Genomic DNA, 18,747 nt, shown 5'->3' with positions numbered 1-18,747 from the left:
ATGTGTGTGATACTTATTAGTGCTGCCCCATGAGAGTCGTGTATGACTCCCATGAGAGTCGTGTATGACTCTCATCCTCGTTTAGTGTCTAATATCTGCAAATGACAGATAGCTGTGATCCATAAATTAATAATGGGCATTTTCAAGTTGTTGTTCTCTACCGGTATACTGCGACATTGTTCTCATATTGGGCCTCACATACCACTGTCAAACTCCCAACCATGCAGTTTCAGCACCATGGACAGCGGGTGCGTTGCAAAAGTGACCTGCAGTGCGTCATGGCTCCGTTTACTGCAGTTATTTCATTCTGTTATCTGATCTAATCTGTTGAGTACCGAATCACTGAATTTAATCATAAATATATGCTCTGTAATGCATATTTATCATATTCATATTTTACCTCTACTTCTACTTGAGTTCTCATATTTTAACTTTAGTTATTTAATTTCTAACTGTAGGTTTTGGTGACATGTTTCTCTTTTCTCTTTTTTAACTTTTTGTTGTAGTTTGTAATTTTCGTCTCAAAGCGGCGCTGTTGCCATGCGTGTTGAGATTTAATGTTTTCTGGGTATTTTTCTCCTTCTCTTCTTTGTCCCTGCTTTCCGCGCATAGCACAGACTAGTCGTTGTGTCTGCCGCGAGCAGTGAGGTTTCATGCTTTAACTGGATTTTTCTGAATATTCTGTGGATCGCTGCTTTTTTTTCTAAGCACGTTTGCAAATGGAGTCGTGATTGTTGGATTTTAATTGCTGAAGGAAAACGAGCTACGCGGAGAAAACAATGAGACGGCAAGTACTGTTGTTCCTCTCGGCTGTGTGCCTCCGCTCCGTGCTTGGCCAGGTCAGCTATTCCATCCCTGAGGAAATGTCCAAAGGCTCTATAGTTGGAAACATAGCGCACGATTTAGGCTTAGATCTCAAGAGGCTGAAATCTGGCAAGGCTCGGGTGTACACCGGCCGCAATGACGAATACGTCGGTATGAATAAAGAAAGAGGAGTTCTCGTTATCCATGAGCGGATAGACAGGGAGGCTTTGTGTGGGGAGACCTCGCCGTGCGCTTTACATTTCCAGATCATTCTGGAAAATCCAATGGAGCTTTTTCGCGTGACGGTGGAGATTACCGACATAAACGACAACACGCCCAGCTTTGCCAACGCGGAAAAACGTTTCGAAATTAGCGAGTCGGCTGTTATAGGATCCAAATTCATATTAGAGAAAGCAATCGATTTGGACATAGGCTTAAATGGATTACAACAATACATACTCACTCCCGCTGATAACTTTGCATTAAAATTTGAGAATGAGGCTGATGGGAGTAAAAAGGTAGAAATGGTGCTGCAGAAGCCTCTCGATCGAGAGAAGCAGGATTATATTAGGCTTTTATTAACTGCTATTGATGGAGGCGAGCAGCAGCTGTCGGGTACAATGCAAATATTTGTTAATGTGTTAGATGTGAATGATAACGCACCCATTTTTGAAAAACGTATATATAGAGCAAAAATACTTGAAAATGCACCCAAGGGTACCAGCGTAACGACTGTAAGTGCATCTGATAAAGACATCGGCGCAAATGGAGAAGTATCATATCTGATATCTCCCAGCAAACGCCTTCTGTCGGATATTTTTAAGATTAACCCGCAAACTGGTGTGATTACCCTGGTCGGAGACATTGATTATGAAAAGGCGACTTCCTATCAAATGGATGTGGAGGTGGTCGACAAGGGAGGTCTGTCTGATTCTACAAAGGTGGTTGTTGACGTTACTGATATGAATGACAACAGTCCTCATATTAATGTTGTTTCTAAATCAGATATAATATTAGAAGATTCGCCTCCTAATACAGTGATTGCAATGTTAAGTGTGAGTGATCCAGATTCAGAAAATAATGGAAAAATTGAGTGTTTCAAAGATGATATTACGCCATTTAAGATACAAACGTCTTTAAATGGATTTTATACTTTAGTTACAGAGATTGATTTGGACAGAGAAAGGGCGCGTGAATATAACATCACAGTAACGTGTTCGGATGAGGGTGTGCCCTCCCTCACCAGCAGCGTCACTCTCACCTTGCACATCTCAGATGTGAATGACAACGCGCCTGTTTTTGAGAGGAGCTCATATGAAGCTTACATTGTAGAAAACAACACCCCAGGTCTCTCTATATTCACTGTAAAGGCCAGTGATGATGACTGGAACCAGAATGCTCGTCTTTCGTACATCCTGGATGACTCTTCAGTCAATGGAGTGCCAGTCTCCTCATATGTGTCCGTTAGTGCTGAAAGTGGAGTCATCCATGCAGTGCGTTCTTTCGATTATGAGCAACTGAAAGACTTCCACTTCCGCGTCAGAGCACAAGATGGCGGCTCCCCTCCTCTCAGCAGCAATGTGAGCGTTCGCATTGTGATCCAGGACCAGAACGACAATGGCCCTCAGGTGCTGTACCCGGTGCAGACGGGCGGCTCGCTGCTGGCCGAAATGGTTCCTCGTTCGGCAGATGTGGGCTATCTGGTGACTAAAGTTGTGGCGGTGGATGTGGACTCTGGCCAGAACGCCTGGCTCTCCTATAAAGTGCACAAAGCCACAGACCGGGCGCTGTTTGAAGTGGGCCTCCACAATGGAGAAATAAGAACTGTCCGCCAAGTGACTGATAAAGATGCTGTCAAACAAAGACTGACTGTTGTAGTGGAGGACAACGGGCAGCCCTCTCGTTCAGCGACAGTCATTGTTAACGTGGCGGTGGCCGACAGCTTCCCTCAAGTGCTGTCAGAGTTCACTGACTTTAGCATGCACGACAAGGAGTACAATGACAAGCTGACTTTTTACTTAGTCTTGGCGCTGGCTGTGGTCTCCTTCCTCTTCATCACCTGCTTGCTGCTTATCATATCAGTCAAAGTGTACAGGTGGAGACAGTCTCGCGTCCTGTACCACTCCAACCTGCCTGTCATTCCGTATTATCCGCCACGTTACTCGGATACTTTGGGGACGGGGACCCTCCCGCACGTGTACAATTACGAGGTGTGCAGGACCACTGACTCCAGAAAAAGTGACTGTAAATTGGACAGAGCTGCTAGTCACAACGTGCTGGTCATGGACCCCAGTTCTACAGGGACCTTACAGATGAGACGCAGTAAAAAGAACATCCTGGATGAACCCGACTCTCCTCTTGAGGTTGGTTTCCAAAGATATTTTCCATATGTGTAGAGATGATGCCTTTTCTTTGTCAATGATTAGTGCCACAAATATAATTTCACACCAGAATCCACTCATCACCTTGGTGAAAGCTAAGCAAAGGAAAGTTACATGTCTAATCTATTATTTTGCTGTAGGCTTATGCATTGCTAATCAGCAAAAAATACAATTAATTCAATAAAAATATACCATCCATTCATCCATCCATCATCATAACCACCTTTCCTCACGATGTTCAAGGGAGTGCTGGAGCGTTTCCCAAATTTCTTTGGGCATAATAATAATAATAATAATAAAAATAATACTAATAATAATAGTAAAAATAGTAAAAATAGTTAAAAAAAATAGTAATAATAATAATGATAATGATGATAACAATAATAGCAATTATGATAATAATAATAATAATATAATAATAATGGTAATAAAAAATAATAACGATAATAATAATAATAATAATCATAATAATAATCATAATAATAATCATAATAATAATCATAATAATAATGATAATGCTAATGGTAATAATAATTATAATAATAAGAAGAATAAGAATAATAAGAAGAATTTGAGTAGTGTTAAATTAGTTGGATTCCTGAATTATAATCTTTGACAATGCAAAAAAGACAAAGGGCAATACAAATATTATGATTTAAGTTGACATTTAATCGCTACTGCAAAATCTGAAATTTTGTTACATCTTAGTTTACCCCAAAAATAACTATAACTAATTTTAAAGTATCAATGTATTTTTGGATGAATCTTTTATGAGGAAAGGTACCGTATTTCTTTGGGCGTGTATTTATAGATTTGACTCATAAAACCACCTCGACCTTTTTCAGAAAAAAAAAACAAAATACATACTGGCTACTATTTGAAGTATTCCCATGGCGGTTTGTGATATTTATATAATTTCAAGATAACATTCCACTTAATGTGCGCAAACCTTTGTTGTTGCGTGCAGAACAGAAAAGGCCGCTTGTGGCCAGAGTGTGGCAGTCTACGACAGGGGTTCAGTCAGTCCCTCCCTTTTACACGATGACGCTCTCGACAATAAACTGATCATTTGGAGCCAGTGCTCGCTAAACGTGGACGTGGACGGCTTTTGTCTCTCTCGATCATTTTTTTCCAGTTAGAATTATATGGATTACAAAGCGTTTTTTAACCGGTGGAATAATTATTTAGCACAATGACGCGTCAACGAGGCCTACTGTTGTTCATCTTGATTCTGTATTTCCCCTCTGTGTTCGGACAAGTCAGCTACTCGATTCCAGAGGAAATGGAGAAAGGCTCGTTGGTGTCTAACGTAGCGCAAGATTTGGGCTTGGACCTGAGAAGGCTGAAATCCGGGCGAGCTCGCATTCATTCTGGGGACAATGCGGACTATATCGAGCTGGATAAAGAAAGAGGGCTCCTCCTTGTGAAGGAGAGGATAGACAGAGAGGCGCTGTGCGGTGAGATGACGCTCTGTGCGTTGCATTTGCAAATGATTCTCGAAAATCCCATGGAAATGTTTCGCATCACTATTGAAATCACAGATATAAACGACAATACGCCCACCTTTGAATCCATCAGCAAACGTTTTGAAATCAGTGAATCAGCTATTGTCGCCTCCAAATTTATGCTGGAGAAAGCCATCGACGCTGATATTGGCGCAAATGGTCTGCAAAGTTACTCTCTCAGTCCGACCAATAATTTCCAGCTGAAATTAGAAAATCAAGCGGACGGTCTTAAAAAGGTGGAGATGATATTACAGAAGGCTCTTGATCGAGAGCAGCATGAGAAAATTTCCTTGTTATTAACAGCTTTTGATGGCGGGCAACCGCGCAGGTCAGGAACAATGCAGATTATTATTCATGTGTTAGATGTAAATGATAACGCCCCTGTGTTTAGTAAAACCTTATACAAGGCAACTATTAGTGAAAATGCACCCAAGGGTACCAGTGTAATAACTGTTAGTGCTTCGGACAAGGACAGTGGCCCAAATGGAAAAATATCTTATGTAATATCCCAAAACACGCTCATATCTGAATTATTTCAAATTAATAGTGATACAGGGTCTGTTATTTTAACTGGTAAGATTGATTATGAGAAATCAAAAGTACTACAAATGGATATTGAAGCTGTAGATAATGGAGGACTGTCTGATTCAAGTAAGATCTTGATTGATGTCATTGATGTAAATGACAACAGCCCTCAAATGAAAATACTCTCCAAGTCCGATTCAATTTCAGAGGACTCTGCAGAGAATACTGTCGTTACGATGTTAAGTGTGAGTGACCCTGACTCTGGCAGCAATGGGGAGGTGAAGTGTCACATCAATCATGACATTCCATTTAAAATAGAAAACACAATGAATGGATTTTACAGTTTAGTAACAGACGTGGCTTTGGATAGAGAATTGGCATCTGAATATAATATCACAGTTACATGCTCTGATGAGGGTTTGCCTTCCCTCTCCAGCAGCGTCGCTCTCACCTTACACATATCAGATGTGAATGACAACGCGCCAGCCTTTGAGAGGAGCTCATACGAGGCCTCTGTTGTAGAAAACAACACACCAGGTCTCTCTATATTCACTGTAAAAGCCAGTGATGATGACTGGAACCAGAATGCTCGTCTTTCGTACATCCTGGAGGACTCCTCGGTTCACGGAGTGCCAGTCTCCTCATATGTGTCCGTTAGTGCTGAAAGTGGAGTCATCCATGCAGTGCGGTCTTTTGACTATGAGCAACTCAAAGAGTTCCACTTCCGCGTCAGAGCGCAGGATGGCGGCTCCCCTCCTCTCAGCAGCAACGTGAGCGTTCGCATCCTGATCCTGGACCAGAATGACAACGGCCCTCAGGTGCTGTACCCGGTGCAGACGGGCGGCTCGCTGCTGGCCGAAATGGTGCCACGTTCTGCAGATGTGGGCTATCTGGTGACTAAAGTGGTGGCGGTGGATGTGGACTCTGGCCAGAACGCCTGGCTCTCCTATAAAGTGCTCAAAGCCACAGACCGGGCGCTGTTTGAAGTGGGCCTCCACAATGGAGAAATAAGAACTGTCCGCCAAGTGACTGATAAAGATGCTGTCAAACAAAGACTGACTGTTGTCGTGGAGGACAACGGGCAGCCCTCTCGTTCAGCTACAGTCATTGTTAACGTGGCGGTGGCCGACAGCTTCCCTCAAGTGCTGTCAGAGTTCACTGACTTTAGCATGCACGACAAGGAGTACAATGACAAGCTGACTTTTTACTTAGTCTTGGCGCTGGCTGTGGTCTCCTTCCTCTTCATCACCTGCTTGCTGCTTATCATATCAGTCAAAGTGTACAGGTGGAGACAGTCTCGCGTCCTGTACCACTCCAACCTGCCTGTCATTCCGTATTATCCGCCACGTTACTCGGATACTTTGGGGACGGGGACTCTTCCGCATGTGTACAATTACGAGGTGTGCAGGACCACTGACTCCCGAAAAAGTGACTGTAAATTGGACAGAGCTGCAAGTCACAACGTGCTGGTCATGGATCAGAGTTCTGCAGGGACCATGCAGAAGCTTTACAGGGAAAAGAACATCCTTGATGAACCTGACTCTCCTCTTGAGGTTGGTCATTTTGGGTTTATTTGAGTTCAACAATATATTTTTTACATTTGTTGTTTAAACAAATTCATTGTTTTATATGACTGCAATATACCCATCAGACATCCTTCAGTTGTTTATGACACTGTTTATGCTATAGTGCCACCTGCCTGCTTTTATAAAAAAAATTCTCAAAACGATTTAAAACAATAGCTTAAGATATCTAAAACTCTTTTAGAATGTTTTCATCCCAATGTTCATTTGGGGTTGTCTGTGTCCCACTACGGATTTATGTAAATATTAAAATAGCTTCCCTACAAACAGATGCTCACGTTATTTCATTAAGCAAGGTAAATGTACCTCTCTCTATCAGTGAAGCTCGAAGCTTAGAAGCATAATTCAATGTTTAAAGGTTATTATAACCACTTGAGTTTTACTGCCAGTCAGAAACTGACTCAATTCACCAAAATATAGCCATCGCTCTTCTCTTCCACTGCTTTGTGTTGACTCATGTTCGGTATGCAGATTGATATTTATTCATTGATCCCAAAACAAAGAGTGACGTAGAAGTCAGATTTCACCATGCTTTGTTCTTTTATGATTAAGCTATCTGGCCTAGTGTCAGCGCCTTGGAGAGGAATGCGTTTAAGCCTTTAAATCCACTCTCTTTCAATCTTCCTTTTCATATGCTTGCCTGGCTATTTTCATTTGCATAAATAATACCTGTTATGCATGTGTATACGCTCTATATTACTACCTTAGCGTTTCTTCGATTAGCTAAGTCTGATGTCTAAGCTCTCAGTTGAATGAGGGTGTCTGCTTGAGGTTTTGTGTTTTTCAGGATACAAATGAGCTTTTCTGTTTGAGTGGAGCTTAAAAATCTCCAGCACCATGGACAGCGACAACGAGGCCAATGCGCCTCTGTTGGAAAACCACTCTTTCCTTTCAGCGTATTTATAGTTTTCCTGTCTGCAATATCTTCAGTAGCCTGAGATAAAATTCTTATATCACGTGACCAAATCTGTCAAAATTATACTATCATTGTCCTATTATTTATTCACCATATCAAGTTCATTGGAGTGTAATTGTTCTGATTTTTTTTCATACATGTTGAGCTCTTTGGATGCATTCGAAATTACCCTATAGTATACTACTGTTGTAATTGTTTCATTCAATTTGGTTGAGCTGCACTTGCACAGTTTGAACTCTGTGGGACGCTGTTGCCTCACGTTTTTCAATTGGTCTTTTTAAACCTTTTGTCACATTTTCTCCCTGTGCGGTGATGAAACACCGAGTCAGTTGTGGAAGCGCTGCATCGTGGACGGATATTTCATGCTGGATCTAAACTACATTTTAATATTTGGATTGAATAGCATTTTTCAGCCTCATTTTTGGTCTACATTCGATGGACTCTGTTACTCAGAGGGAATACAGGTCCGTGTCTTTTGTGTAGCTGGGAATCAGATAGGACAATGAGACGGCAAGTACTGTTTATGTTCTTCTGCCTCGGCTCCGTGATAGGGCAGGTTTCTTATACCATTCCGGAGGAAATGGGGAAAGGATCTTTAATCGGAAACATCGCCCGGGATTTAGCCTTAGACGTCAAGAGGCTGAAGGCGGGCAAAGCGCGCATTTACACGGGAGACAGCGCTCAGTTTATCGAGCTGAACAGGGAACGAGGGATCCTCCTTATCAAAGAAAAAATAGACCGCGAGTTGCTCTGCAAGCAGACGACGCCCTGTGCGTTGCATTTCCAAATAACACTTGAAAATCCGTTGGAATTATTCCCCATCACGGTGGAAATCATGGACATTAATGACAATGCGCCAGTATTCCAAAAAGACGAGAGAAAATTTGAAATAAGTGAATCCGCTGTTGTGGGGTCTAAATTCATGCTAGAAAAGGCGTTTGATGCTGATATAGGACTGAATGGTCTTCAACGATACACCCTGAAGCCGAGTGACAGTTTTGCGCTTAAACTGCACAGTCAGTCAGATGGCAGCAAAAAGGTTGAAATGGTTTTACAAAAGCCGTTAGACCGAGAAAAACAAGAGCATGTTTCTTTGGTTCTGACAGCCGAGGATGGAGGAGAACCACAGCTGACAGGAACAATGCAGATCCATGTCACTGTCCTGGATGCAAATGACAATGCGCCAGTATTTAGTAAGGCAGTGTACAAAGCAAGCATCACCGAGAACTCCTCTGTAGGGACACTCATTACTAAAGTGAGCGCTACAGACGCAGATACGGGAGCAAACGGAGATGTGATGTATGTAATCGGGAATAGCATTGATACTGTGTCGAAGCTATTTCACATTAATACAGAGGGTGACGTCATCCTGAATGGTCCAGTTGATTATGAAAAAGAGAAAAATTATCACATTGACATAGAGGCTATTGATCAAGGGGGGCTCTCCGATTCCAGCAAAATAATTATTGATGTAATTGATGTAAATGACAACAGTCCCGTTGTGAATGTGATTTCATCCTCTGGCTCAGTGCCAGAAGATGCCCCTTTCACAACCGTGATAGCGTTAATGAGTGTCAGTGACCCTGATTCTGATGCAAATGGACAGGTCAATTGCGTTATAGGGGAAAACATTCCATTTGCAATAAAAATGACCACTAATAATTTCTATAGTTTAGTGACAGACAGTGACTTAGACAGAGAGAGAGCATGTGAGTATAATATCACAGTGACATGTTCTGATGAGGGTTTGCCTTCCCTCTCCAGCAGCGTCGCTCTCACCTTACTCATATCAGATGTGAATGACAACGCGCCTGTCTTTGAGAGGAGCTCATATGAGGCCTACATTGTAGAAAACAACATCCCAGGTCTCTCTGTATTCACACTGAAAGCCAGTGATGCTGACTGGAACCAGAATGCTCGTCTTTCATACATCCTGGAGGACTCCTCAGTAAACGGAGTGCCAGTCTCCTCATATGTGTCTGTTAGTGCAGAAAGTGGAGTCATCCATGCAGTGCGTTCTTTCGATTATGAGCAACTGAAAGAGTTCCACTTCCGCGTCAGAGCGCAGGATGGCGGCTCCCCTCCTCTCAGCAACAACGTGAGCGTTCGCATCCTGATCCAAGACCAGAACGACAACGGCCCTCAGGTGCTGTACCCGGTGCAGACGGGCGGCTCGCTGCTGGCCGAAATGGTGCCCCGTTCTGCAGATGTGGGCTATCTGGTGACTAAAGTGGTGGCGGTGGATGTGGACTCTGGCCAGAACGCCTGGCTCTCCTATAAAGTGCACAAAGCCACAGACCGGGCGCTGTTTGAAGTGGGCCTCCACAATGGAGAAATAAGAACTGTCCGCCAAGTGACTGATAAAGATGCTGTCAAACAAAGACTGACTGTTGTCGTGGAGGACAACGGGAAGCCCTCTCGTTCAGCTACAGTCATTGTTAACGTGGCGGTGGCCGACAGCTTCCCTCAAGTGCTGTCAGAGTTCACTGACTTTAGCATGCACGACAAGGAGTACAATGACAAGCTGACTTTTTACTTAGTCTTGGCGCTGGCTGTGGTCTCCTTCCTCTTCATCACCTGCTTGCTGCTTATCATATCAGTCAAAGTGTACAGGTGGAGACAGTCTCGCGTCCTGTATCACTCCAACCTGCCTGTCATTCCGTATTATCCGCCACGTTACTCGGATACTTTGGGGACGGGGACTCTCCCGCACGTGTACAATTACGAGGTGTGCAGGACCACTGACTCCAGAAAAAGTGACTGTAAATTGGACAGAGCTGCAAGTCACAACGTGCTGGTCATGGACACCAGTTCTACAGGGACCATGCAGAAGCTTTACAGGGAAAAGAATATCCTGGATGAACCTGACTCTCCTCTAGAGGTTGGTTAAATGAATTAATTTGCATTTGTGTAGAGAAAGTTGCGTTTTGTATTTTTCACTTTTAGGGATGGGTTGCACGATAGTATACCAACATTGCAATTGTTTATCAGCGTCCATGCAACACCTTTATACAAAGTGTATGATTGAGACGCTAGAGAAGTATTGTTACGTTTCACCTAACAATACTGACTATGTCTCATATTGTAAAAAAAAATTAAATGCACATTTGATATACACACCCCAACAACAGTACTGTTAATGTATTTTTTCCACTAATTTTAAAGTTGATCATATCAATTTTATCCAACTGCACTTTACAGCAAGTCTAAGAACAATAAAGGAATACTAAAATCACGAAACAATTTCTGTAATTTTGACGTTAGAATTCCTGGTACTTTGCCGGTTTAGTGTACTAAACGATACTTTGCTTCAACATTTTTCTGACTAAATTTTATTGATAATGACACATTTTAATAATCATTTACGAATTAAAATATTCTGACGAACAATATAAAGATAATAATAATTATTATTATTGTAATTATTATTATAAATATCATAATTTTTAAAATAATTATATATATATATATATATATATATATATATATATATATATATATATATATATATATATTAGGGCTGTCAAAATCAAAGCGTTAACTCAGGTGATTAATCCAACATTTTTTAACTCAGTTAAATATTTAAATATTTTAACTTAATTAAGTTTGATTTACTTCATAAATAATTTACATACTCAGCAAATATTGCGCCATATTAGCTGTGCATCTTTAGCAAGTCTCAGAACAAAACACCGTGCTCAAGTTACCACTGGGCCTTGCATACCAACATTGCTGGAGTGTGGTGCTTGTGGGCAGTTATGAGAAATGTTTTGACGAAAAATGCCTGTAAAGATGTCTCCATTTAGATTGTATTGAAGAATCAAAGAAAGCTATTATCTTTGAATGATTCCGATTCTGATTCTAAATATATTTCACATTTGGTGATTTTGCATCAATTCCAAGATATTATTCAAGTAAATATCTGTTCCAAGCGTAAAAAAAAAATAGTAGTTGAAAAATGTGATTAATCGCAATCAATCATGGATTTTTTTATGATTAATTAGTTCAAAAAAGGAATCACTTGACAGCACTAATATATATATATATATATATATATATATATATATATATATATACACACACACACATATATACACACATATATACACACAAAACATGAACATATCCGATGCATATAAGCCTATAGGCTTCAATTCGTTTGAATAGTGCAACTTTTTTTTTCGTCTGCCGCGGAAACTAAACTTAAATTGAATTTATATTGAGGCCAAATTGTATCTTTTGGCCTGCATGTGCTAAAGTGGTCATCCATGTAAGGGAAATTTAACCCCCATTTTCACCCTTCTCACTCCCGCCACTTTTTTTTCCAAGTTTTCACTTGTTCTTTTGGAGGAATTAGATCAGGCGGATGTCTCTAATATTTGTTAGGTGTGACTTAGTGAAGTCTTTTGGGGCTCTATTGTGATTAAGGTCGATACACATAAACTTGTCTCGATTTTCTGCAAATTAAAACAACATACAATTCCATAAACCTATGGGCCTACTTTGTGGGCAAGTCGGTGGTCTATTCGCATTTCGGCTTGTGGAGATTTTTGGGCATTTCACCTCCTAAATATTCATTGTTTTCTCACAAATACGTAAAAATGCATATTTTCAGGACCTCGTGATAATCGTGTTCTTTGCCATTTCTGGTGTATTTCTGTTTTGACGCGCGCAAGCCTTTGTTGTTGCGTGCAGAACAGAAAAGGCCGCTTGTGGCCAGAGTGTGGCAGTCTACGACAGGGGTTCAGTCAGTCCCTCCCTTTTACACGATGACGCTTTCAACAATAAACTAATCATTTGGAGCCAGTGCTCGCTAAACGTGGACGTGGACGGCTTTTGTCTCTCTCGATTTTTTCCCAACTTGATTTATATGGATTTTAAAGCGTTTTTTTTAACGGTGGAATAATTATTTAGCACAATGACGCGTCAACGAGGCCTACTGTTGTTCATCTTGATGCTGAATTTCCCCTCCGTGTTCGGACAAGTCAGCTACTCGATTCCGGAGGAAATGGAGAAAGGCTCGTTGGTGTCTAACGTAGCGCAAGATTTGGGCTTGGACCTGAGAAGGCTGAAATCCGGGCGAGCTCGCATTCATTCTGGGGACAATGCGGACTATATCGAGCTGGATAAAGAAAGAGGGCTCCTCCTTGTGAAGGAGAGGATAGACAGAGAGGCGCTGTGCGGTGAGATGACGCTCTGTGCGTTGCATTTGCAAATGATTCTCGAAAATCCCATGGAATTGTTTCGCATCACTATTGAAATCACAGATATAAACGACAATACGCCCACCTTTGAATCCATCAGCAAACGTTTTGAAATCAGTGAATCAGCTATTGTCGGCTCCAAATTTGTGCTGGAGAAAGCCATCGACACTGATATGGGTGTAAATGGTCTGCAAAGTTACTCTCTCAGTCCAACCAATAATTTTCAGCTGAAATTGGAAAACCAAGCAGATGGTGATAAAAAGGTGGAGATGATATTACAGAAGGTGCTTGATCGAGAGCAGCATGACAAGATTTCCTTGTTATTAACAGCCTTTGATGGCGGGCAACCGCGCAGGTCAGGAACAATGCAGATTATTATTCATGTGTTAGATGCAAATGATAACGCCCCTGTGTTTAGTAAAACCGTATACAAGGCAACTATTAGTGAAAATGCACCCAAGGGTACCAGTGTAATAACTGTTAGTGCTTCGGACAAGGACAGTGGCCAAAATGGAAAAATATCATATGTAATATCCCCAAACAAACTTAGATTATCAAACCTATTTCAAATTAATAGTGATACTGGGGATGTTATTTTAACTGGTAACATTGATTATGAGAAATCAAAAGTACTACAAATGGATATTGAAGCTGTAGATAATGGAGGACTGTCTGATTCAAGTAAGATCTTGATTGATGTCATTGATGTAAATGACAACAGCCCTCAAATGAAAATACTCTCCAAGTCCGATTCAATTTCAGAGGACTCTGCAGAGAATACTGTTGTCACGATGTTAAGTGTGAGTGACCCTGACTCTGGCAGCAATGGGGAGGTGAAATGTCACATCAATCATGACATTCCATTTAAAATAGAAAACACAATGAATGGATTGTATAGTTTAGTAACAGACGTGGCTTTGGATAGAGAATTGGCATCTGAATATAATATCACTGTTACATGCTCTGATGAGGGTTTGCCTTCCCTCTCCAGCAGCGTCGCTCTCACCTTACACATATCAGATGTGAATGACAACGCGCCTGCCTTTGAGAGGAGCTCATACGAGGCCTCTGTTGTAGAAAACAACACACCAGGTCTCTCTATATTCACTGTAAAAGCCATTGATGATGACTGGAACCAGAATGCCCGTCTTTCGTACATCCTGGAGGACTCCTCAGTAAACGGAGTGCCAGTCTCCTCATATGTGTCCGTTAGCGCTGAAAGTGGAGTCATCCATGCAGTGCGTTCTTTTGACTATGAGCAACTCAAAGAGTTCCACTTCCGCGTCAGAGCGCAGGATGGCGGCTCCCCTCCTCTCAGCAGCAACGTGAGCGTTCGCATCCTGATCCTGGACCAGAATGACAATGGCCCTCAGGTGCTGTACCCGGTGCAGACGGGCGGCTCGCTGCTGGCCGAAATGGTGCCTCGTTCGGCAGATGTGGGCTATCTGGTGACTAAAGTGGTGGCGGTGGATGTGGACTCTGGCCAGAACGCCTGGCTCTCCTATAAAGTGCACAAAGCCACAGACCGGGCGCTGTTTGAAGTGGGCCTCCACAATGGAGAAATAAGAACTGTCCGCCAAGTGACTGATAAAGATGCTGTCAAACAAAGACTGACTGTTGTCGTGGAGGACAACGGGAAGCCCTCTCGTTCAGCTACAGTCATTGTTAACGTGGCGGTGGCCGACAGCTTCCCTCAAGTGCTGTCAGAGTTCACTGACTTTAGCATGCACGACAAGGAGTACAATGACAAGCTGACTTTTTACTTAGTCTTGGCGCTGGCTGTGGTCTCCTTCCTCTTCCTCACCTGCTTGCTGCTTATCATATCAGTCAAAGTGTACAGGTGGAGACAGTCTCGCGTCCTGTACCACTCCAACCTGCCTGTCATTCCGTATTATCCGCCACGTTACTCGGATACTTTGGGGACGGGGACTCTTCCGCATGTGTACAATTACGAGGTGTGCAGGACCACTGACTCCAGAAAAAGTGACTGTAAATTGGACAGAGCTGCAAGTCACAACGTGCTGGTCATGGACCCCAGTTCTACAGGGACCATGCAGAAGCTTTACAGGGAAAAGAACATCCTGGATGAGCCTGACTCTCCTCTTGAGGTAGATCATATGATATGCCACGTTTTCGATTGTTTGTTGCTGTTGTTTTTTTTTTTAAGTTAAAACTGTTGACTTCAGCTATTTCAGTACTCTGGACAGCGGCACAATAGCTACCTTCTCCCCACTCGTTGCTCGGAAAGAGCTTCATATGCTTTCCACATTGCAGGTGCAAGGATCTTAGTTTTTTTTTAAATGGATGAAGTTAGTGTTTTTTCAATCATAATTTATTCTATGAATACCCGCTATAAATTAATCCAGAAAGCTGTTAAAGCATAATGTGCTCATGTTTTTCCGTGTTTCTTATGGTAGTTCAAAGATTAAAATTGTTGTAGAGAATATATGTTCTTGCATGTACTTACACGATATGAACTCGGTGGGCCGCTGTTGCCCTTTGTCTAAGTGTTTTCAAGTCTACATTTATACAAGCACATCTCTTGTGCGCCCTCAGTCGAGCAAGGGCATTGAAACGTATCGCACGGTCCATTTTCGACGGAATACCACCTTTGGAATATTACCCTGAAGTATTTTCTTGTCATATTTTATTACGTTGGCCTTTGCTTTCATGTATTATTTCTCGCGTTGTAAACGGTGAAAGGGGACTGCAGTTAAAGGATTCAGCGCAGTCATCTGGTTGAACAATGAGGAGGCAAGCGTTGCTTTTTCTTTGCGTGCTTTGCTTTTCAGCCGTGCTCGGACACGTCAGCTACTCTATACCCGAGGAGATGGCCAAAGGATCCTTCATCGGTAACATTGCACAAGATTTGGGACTGGATGTGAAACGCTTACATTCGGGCAGAGCTCGCATCCACACGGGGGAACGCGCTGATTACATCCAGCTCGACAAGGAAAAAGGAGTGCTGGTTATTAAAGAGAGGATAGATCGCGAAGCTATTTGTGGTCAGACAACGCCTTGTGCGCTGCATTTTCAGATAGCGCTAGAGCAGCCGATAGAAATATTACCCGTGACTGTCGAGATCACGGATATAAACGACAACGACCCGGTTTTTGAAAAGCAAGGTAGGGTGTTGGAGATTAGCGAGTCGGCTGTTGTGGGCTCTAAATTCATGTTAGAGAAAGCAATAGACCCCGACATTGGGTTGAATGGGCTTCAGAGCTACACGCTCAAGCCTAATGATAATTTTATGCTCAAATTACACAGACAGTCTGACAGCGGTAAGAAAGTGGAAATGATTTTGCAGAAGCCTTTAGACAGAGAAAAAGAGGAATTTGTAACACTGCTCTTAACGGCGCTAGATGGAGGCGAGCCGCAGAGGTCAGGGACAATGCAGATTCAAATTCAAGTGTTAGATGCAAATGATAATGCTCCTGTTTTTACACAAAATGTTTACAAAGCGAGCATAAAGGAAAATTCCCTCTCAGGAACACTCATCACTAAAGTTAGTGCTTCTGATGCAGACAAAGGCTCTAACGGAGAAGTGAGTTATGTTATTGGAAACAGCATGAGCAGCATTTCCAAATTATTTCATATTACTGAAGATGGAAATTTTGTTTTGAAAGGCTCTATAGATTATGAAAAGGCACAAAAATACGAAATTGATATTGAGGCAGTTGATAAAGGTGGTCTCTCTGACTCCAGTAAGGTGATTATTGACGTGGGTGATGTGAACGACAACATTCCTGTCATTAAAATGATTTCCTCCTCCACTTCAGTGGAGGAGGATTTGCCTGCCAACACAGTGATAGCGGTAATGAGTGTTAATGATCCAGATTCGGAAGAAAATGGAAAAGTAAGTTGTGTTATTGATGAGAATATACCTTTTAAAGTAACATCTATGAGCAGTTTTTACAGTATTGTAGCAGATGGTGACTTGGACAGAGAAAGGTCACGCGAGTATAACATCACAGTGACATGCTCTGATGAGGGCATGCCCTCCCTCTCCAGCAGCGTCACTCTCACCTTACTCATCTCAGATGTGAATGACAACGCGCCTGTCTTTGAGAGGAGCTCATACGAGGCCTCTGTTGTAGAAAACAACACCCCAGGTCTCTCTATATTCACTGTAAAAGCCAGTGATGCTGACTGGAACCAGAATGCTCGTCTTTCGTACATCCTGGAGGACTCCTCAGTCAATGGAGTGCCAGTCTCCTCATATGTTTCTGTTAGTGCTGAAAGTGGAGTCATCCATGCAGTGCGGTCTTTTGACTATGAGCAACTCAAAGAGTTCCACTTTCGCGTCAGAGCGCAGGATGGAGGCTCCCCTCCTCTCAGCAGCAACGTGAGCGTTCGCATCGTGATCCAAGACCAGAACGACAACGGCCCTCAGGTGCTGTACCCGGTGCAGACGGGCGGCTCGCTGCTGGCCGAAATGGTGCCTCGTTCGGCAGATGTGGGCTATCTGGTGACTAAAGTGGTGGCGGTGGATGTGGACTCTGGCCAGAACGCCTGGCTCTCCTATAAAGTGCACAAAGCCACAGACCGGGCGCTGTTTGAAGTGGGCCTCCACAACGGAGAAATAAGAACTGTCCGCCAAGTGACTGATAAAGATGCTGTCAAACAAAGACTGACTGTTGTCGTGGAGGACAACGGGAAGCCCTCTCGTTCAGCGACAGTCATTGTTAACGTGGCGGTGGCCGACAGCTTCCCTCAAGTGCTGTCAGAGTTCACTGACTTTAGCATGCACGACAAGGAGTACAATGACAAGCTGACTTTTTACTTAGTCTTGGCGCTGGCTGTGGTCTCCTTCCTCTTCATCACCTGCTTGCTGCTTATCATATCAGTCAAAGTGTACAGGTGGAGACAGTCTCGCGTCCTGTACCACTCCAACCTGCCTGTCATTCCGTATTATCCGCCACGTTACTCGGATACTTTGGGGACGGGGACTCTCCCGCACGTGTACAATTACGAGGTGTGCAGGACCACTGACTCCAGAAAAAGTGACTGTAAATTGGACAGAGCTGCAAGCCATAGCGTGATGGCAATGGACCCCAGTTTCACAGGGACCTTGCAAAAGATGCACGTTGAAAAAAACATCTTGGATGAACCTGATTCTCCTCTCGAGGTTAGACTTCATTATTGTTCATTTGTATACTGATAAGTGTATTTGCACAATGACAAATATTTTAGGATTTTACTTTCATTGTGTAAACCCACAATTTATTTGGTTGAGATCAAGCAAAATGATTTGGCAATTCAAGAATATCAAATTTATGTCTTAAAAAATTGCTTCTTGTATACGGTTTTATGCGCCATAATTTTATTTATTTATTTTTTTTGTGTATGTGAGGAGAGTATAGAGATCAAGTTATTTGGTTATTTCTGCCAATGGCAGCATCATCCATCAACATGAGTGAGCTGTTTCAAATAGCAGCTACAGTATACATGTTCATGTCATACTTCCCCCAACATGTTTGACATCTCAACTCAACTCAGCTCAAGTCAACTGTGTTTATAGAACACTGTGAAACATGACACTGTTTGATTTGAAACATGGTCTTTTCCTTTCCTTCTCCTTACTTTCCTCTATGCACCATTCTACAAATTCACTTTTGTTCAATCTGTCCAAAGAATATCATTCGAGAGTATTGAAGATTTTTGCATTTGTGGTAAAATCTGATTTGGGTTCTTGAATGGTCCTTGTTTAACCCTTGACCTAATTGTAAACCTTCTCTAGTTCTATTTAGTGGCCGCTTGATTGAGGATTATATTCTTTTAAAGATTGATTTAGGAGTGTCATCTGTCCTCACACACTTAAGACGAATT

The 18,747-nt window shown here is 42.4% G+C and overlaps 2 protein-coding genes across 45 annotated transcripts in view; both read left to right on the top strand.

Annotated features, from left to right (window-relative positions):
• The window catches only part of LOC148338123 (protocadherin gamma-A11-like), a 244,584-nt gene that overhangs the window by 166,300 nt on the left and 59,537 nt on the right, over positions 1 to 18,747 (top strand). The window contains exon 1 of one of the 44 annotated variants that reach the window (XM_088293010.1): positions 4,278 to 6,768. The exons of 36 other annotated variants lie outside the window; for them this stretch is intronic. In XM_088293010.1, coding sequence (XP_088149136.1) covers positions 4,378 to 6,768 — 2,391 coding nt within the window. In that variant the 5' untranslated portion in view covers positions 4,278 to 4,377. Of the gene's footprint in view, positions 1 to 4,277; positions 6,769 to 8,029; positions 10,596 to 12,470; positions 15,027 to 15,470; positions 18,047 to 18,747 lie in introns of those variants that run through there. 7 more of the 44 variants (XM_088293033.1, XM_088293021.1, XM_088293040.1 and 4 more) reach the window with 7 other exon arrangements.
• LOC148338129 (protocadherin beta-16-like) lies at positions 593 to 5,753 on the top strand. Its single transcript, XM_088293045.1, has 2 exons — positions 593 to 3,167; positions 5,652 to 5,753. Exons 1-2 carry the CDS (start codon positions 780 to 782, stop codon positions 5,688 to 5,690), a joined length of 2,427 nt encoding a protein of 808 aa, XP_088149171.1. The 5' UTR covers positions 593 to 779; the 3' UTR covers positions 5,691 to 5,753.

Source organism: Idiotropiscis lumnitzeri, chromosome 4, assembly GCF_059441095.1.
Source record: "Idiotropiscis lumnitzeri isolate Australia: NSW breed Sydney's pygmy pipehorse chromosome 4, RoL_Ilum_1.0, whole genome shotgun sequence".
Taxonomy (NCBI): Eukaryota; Metazoa; Chordata; class Actinopteri; order Syngnathiformes; family Syngnathidae; genus Idiotropiscis; species Idiotropiscis lumnitzeri.
The sequence above is the reverse complement of the archived record's forward strand: the minus strand, read 5'-3'. Positions and strand labels throughout refer to the sequence as shown.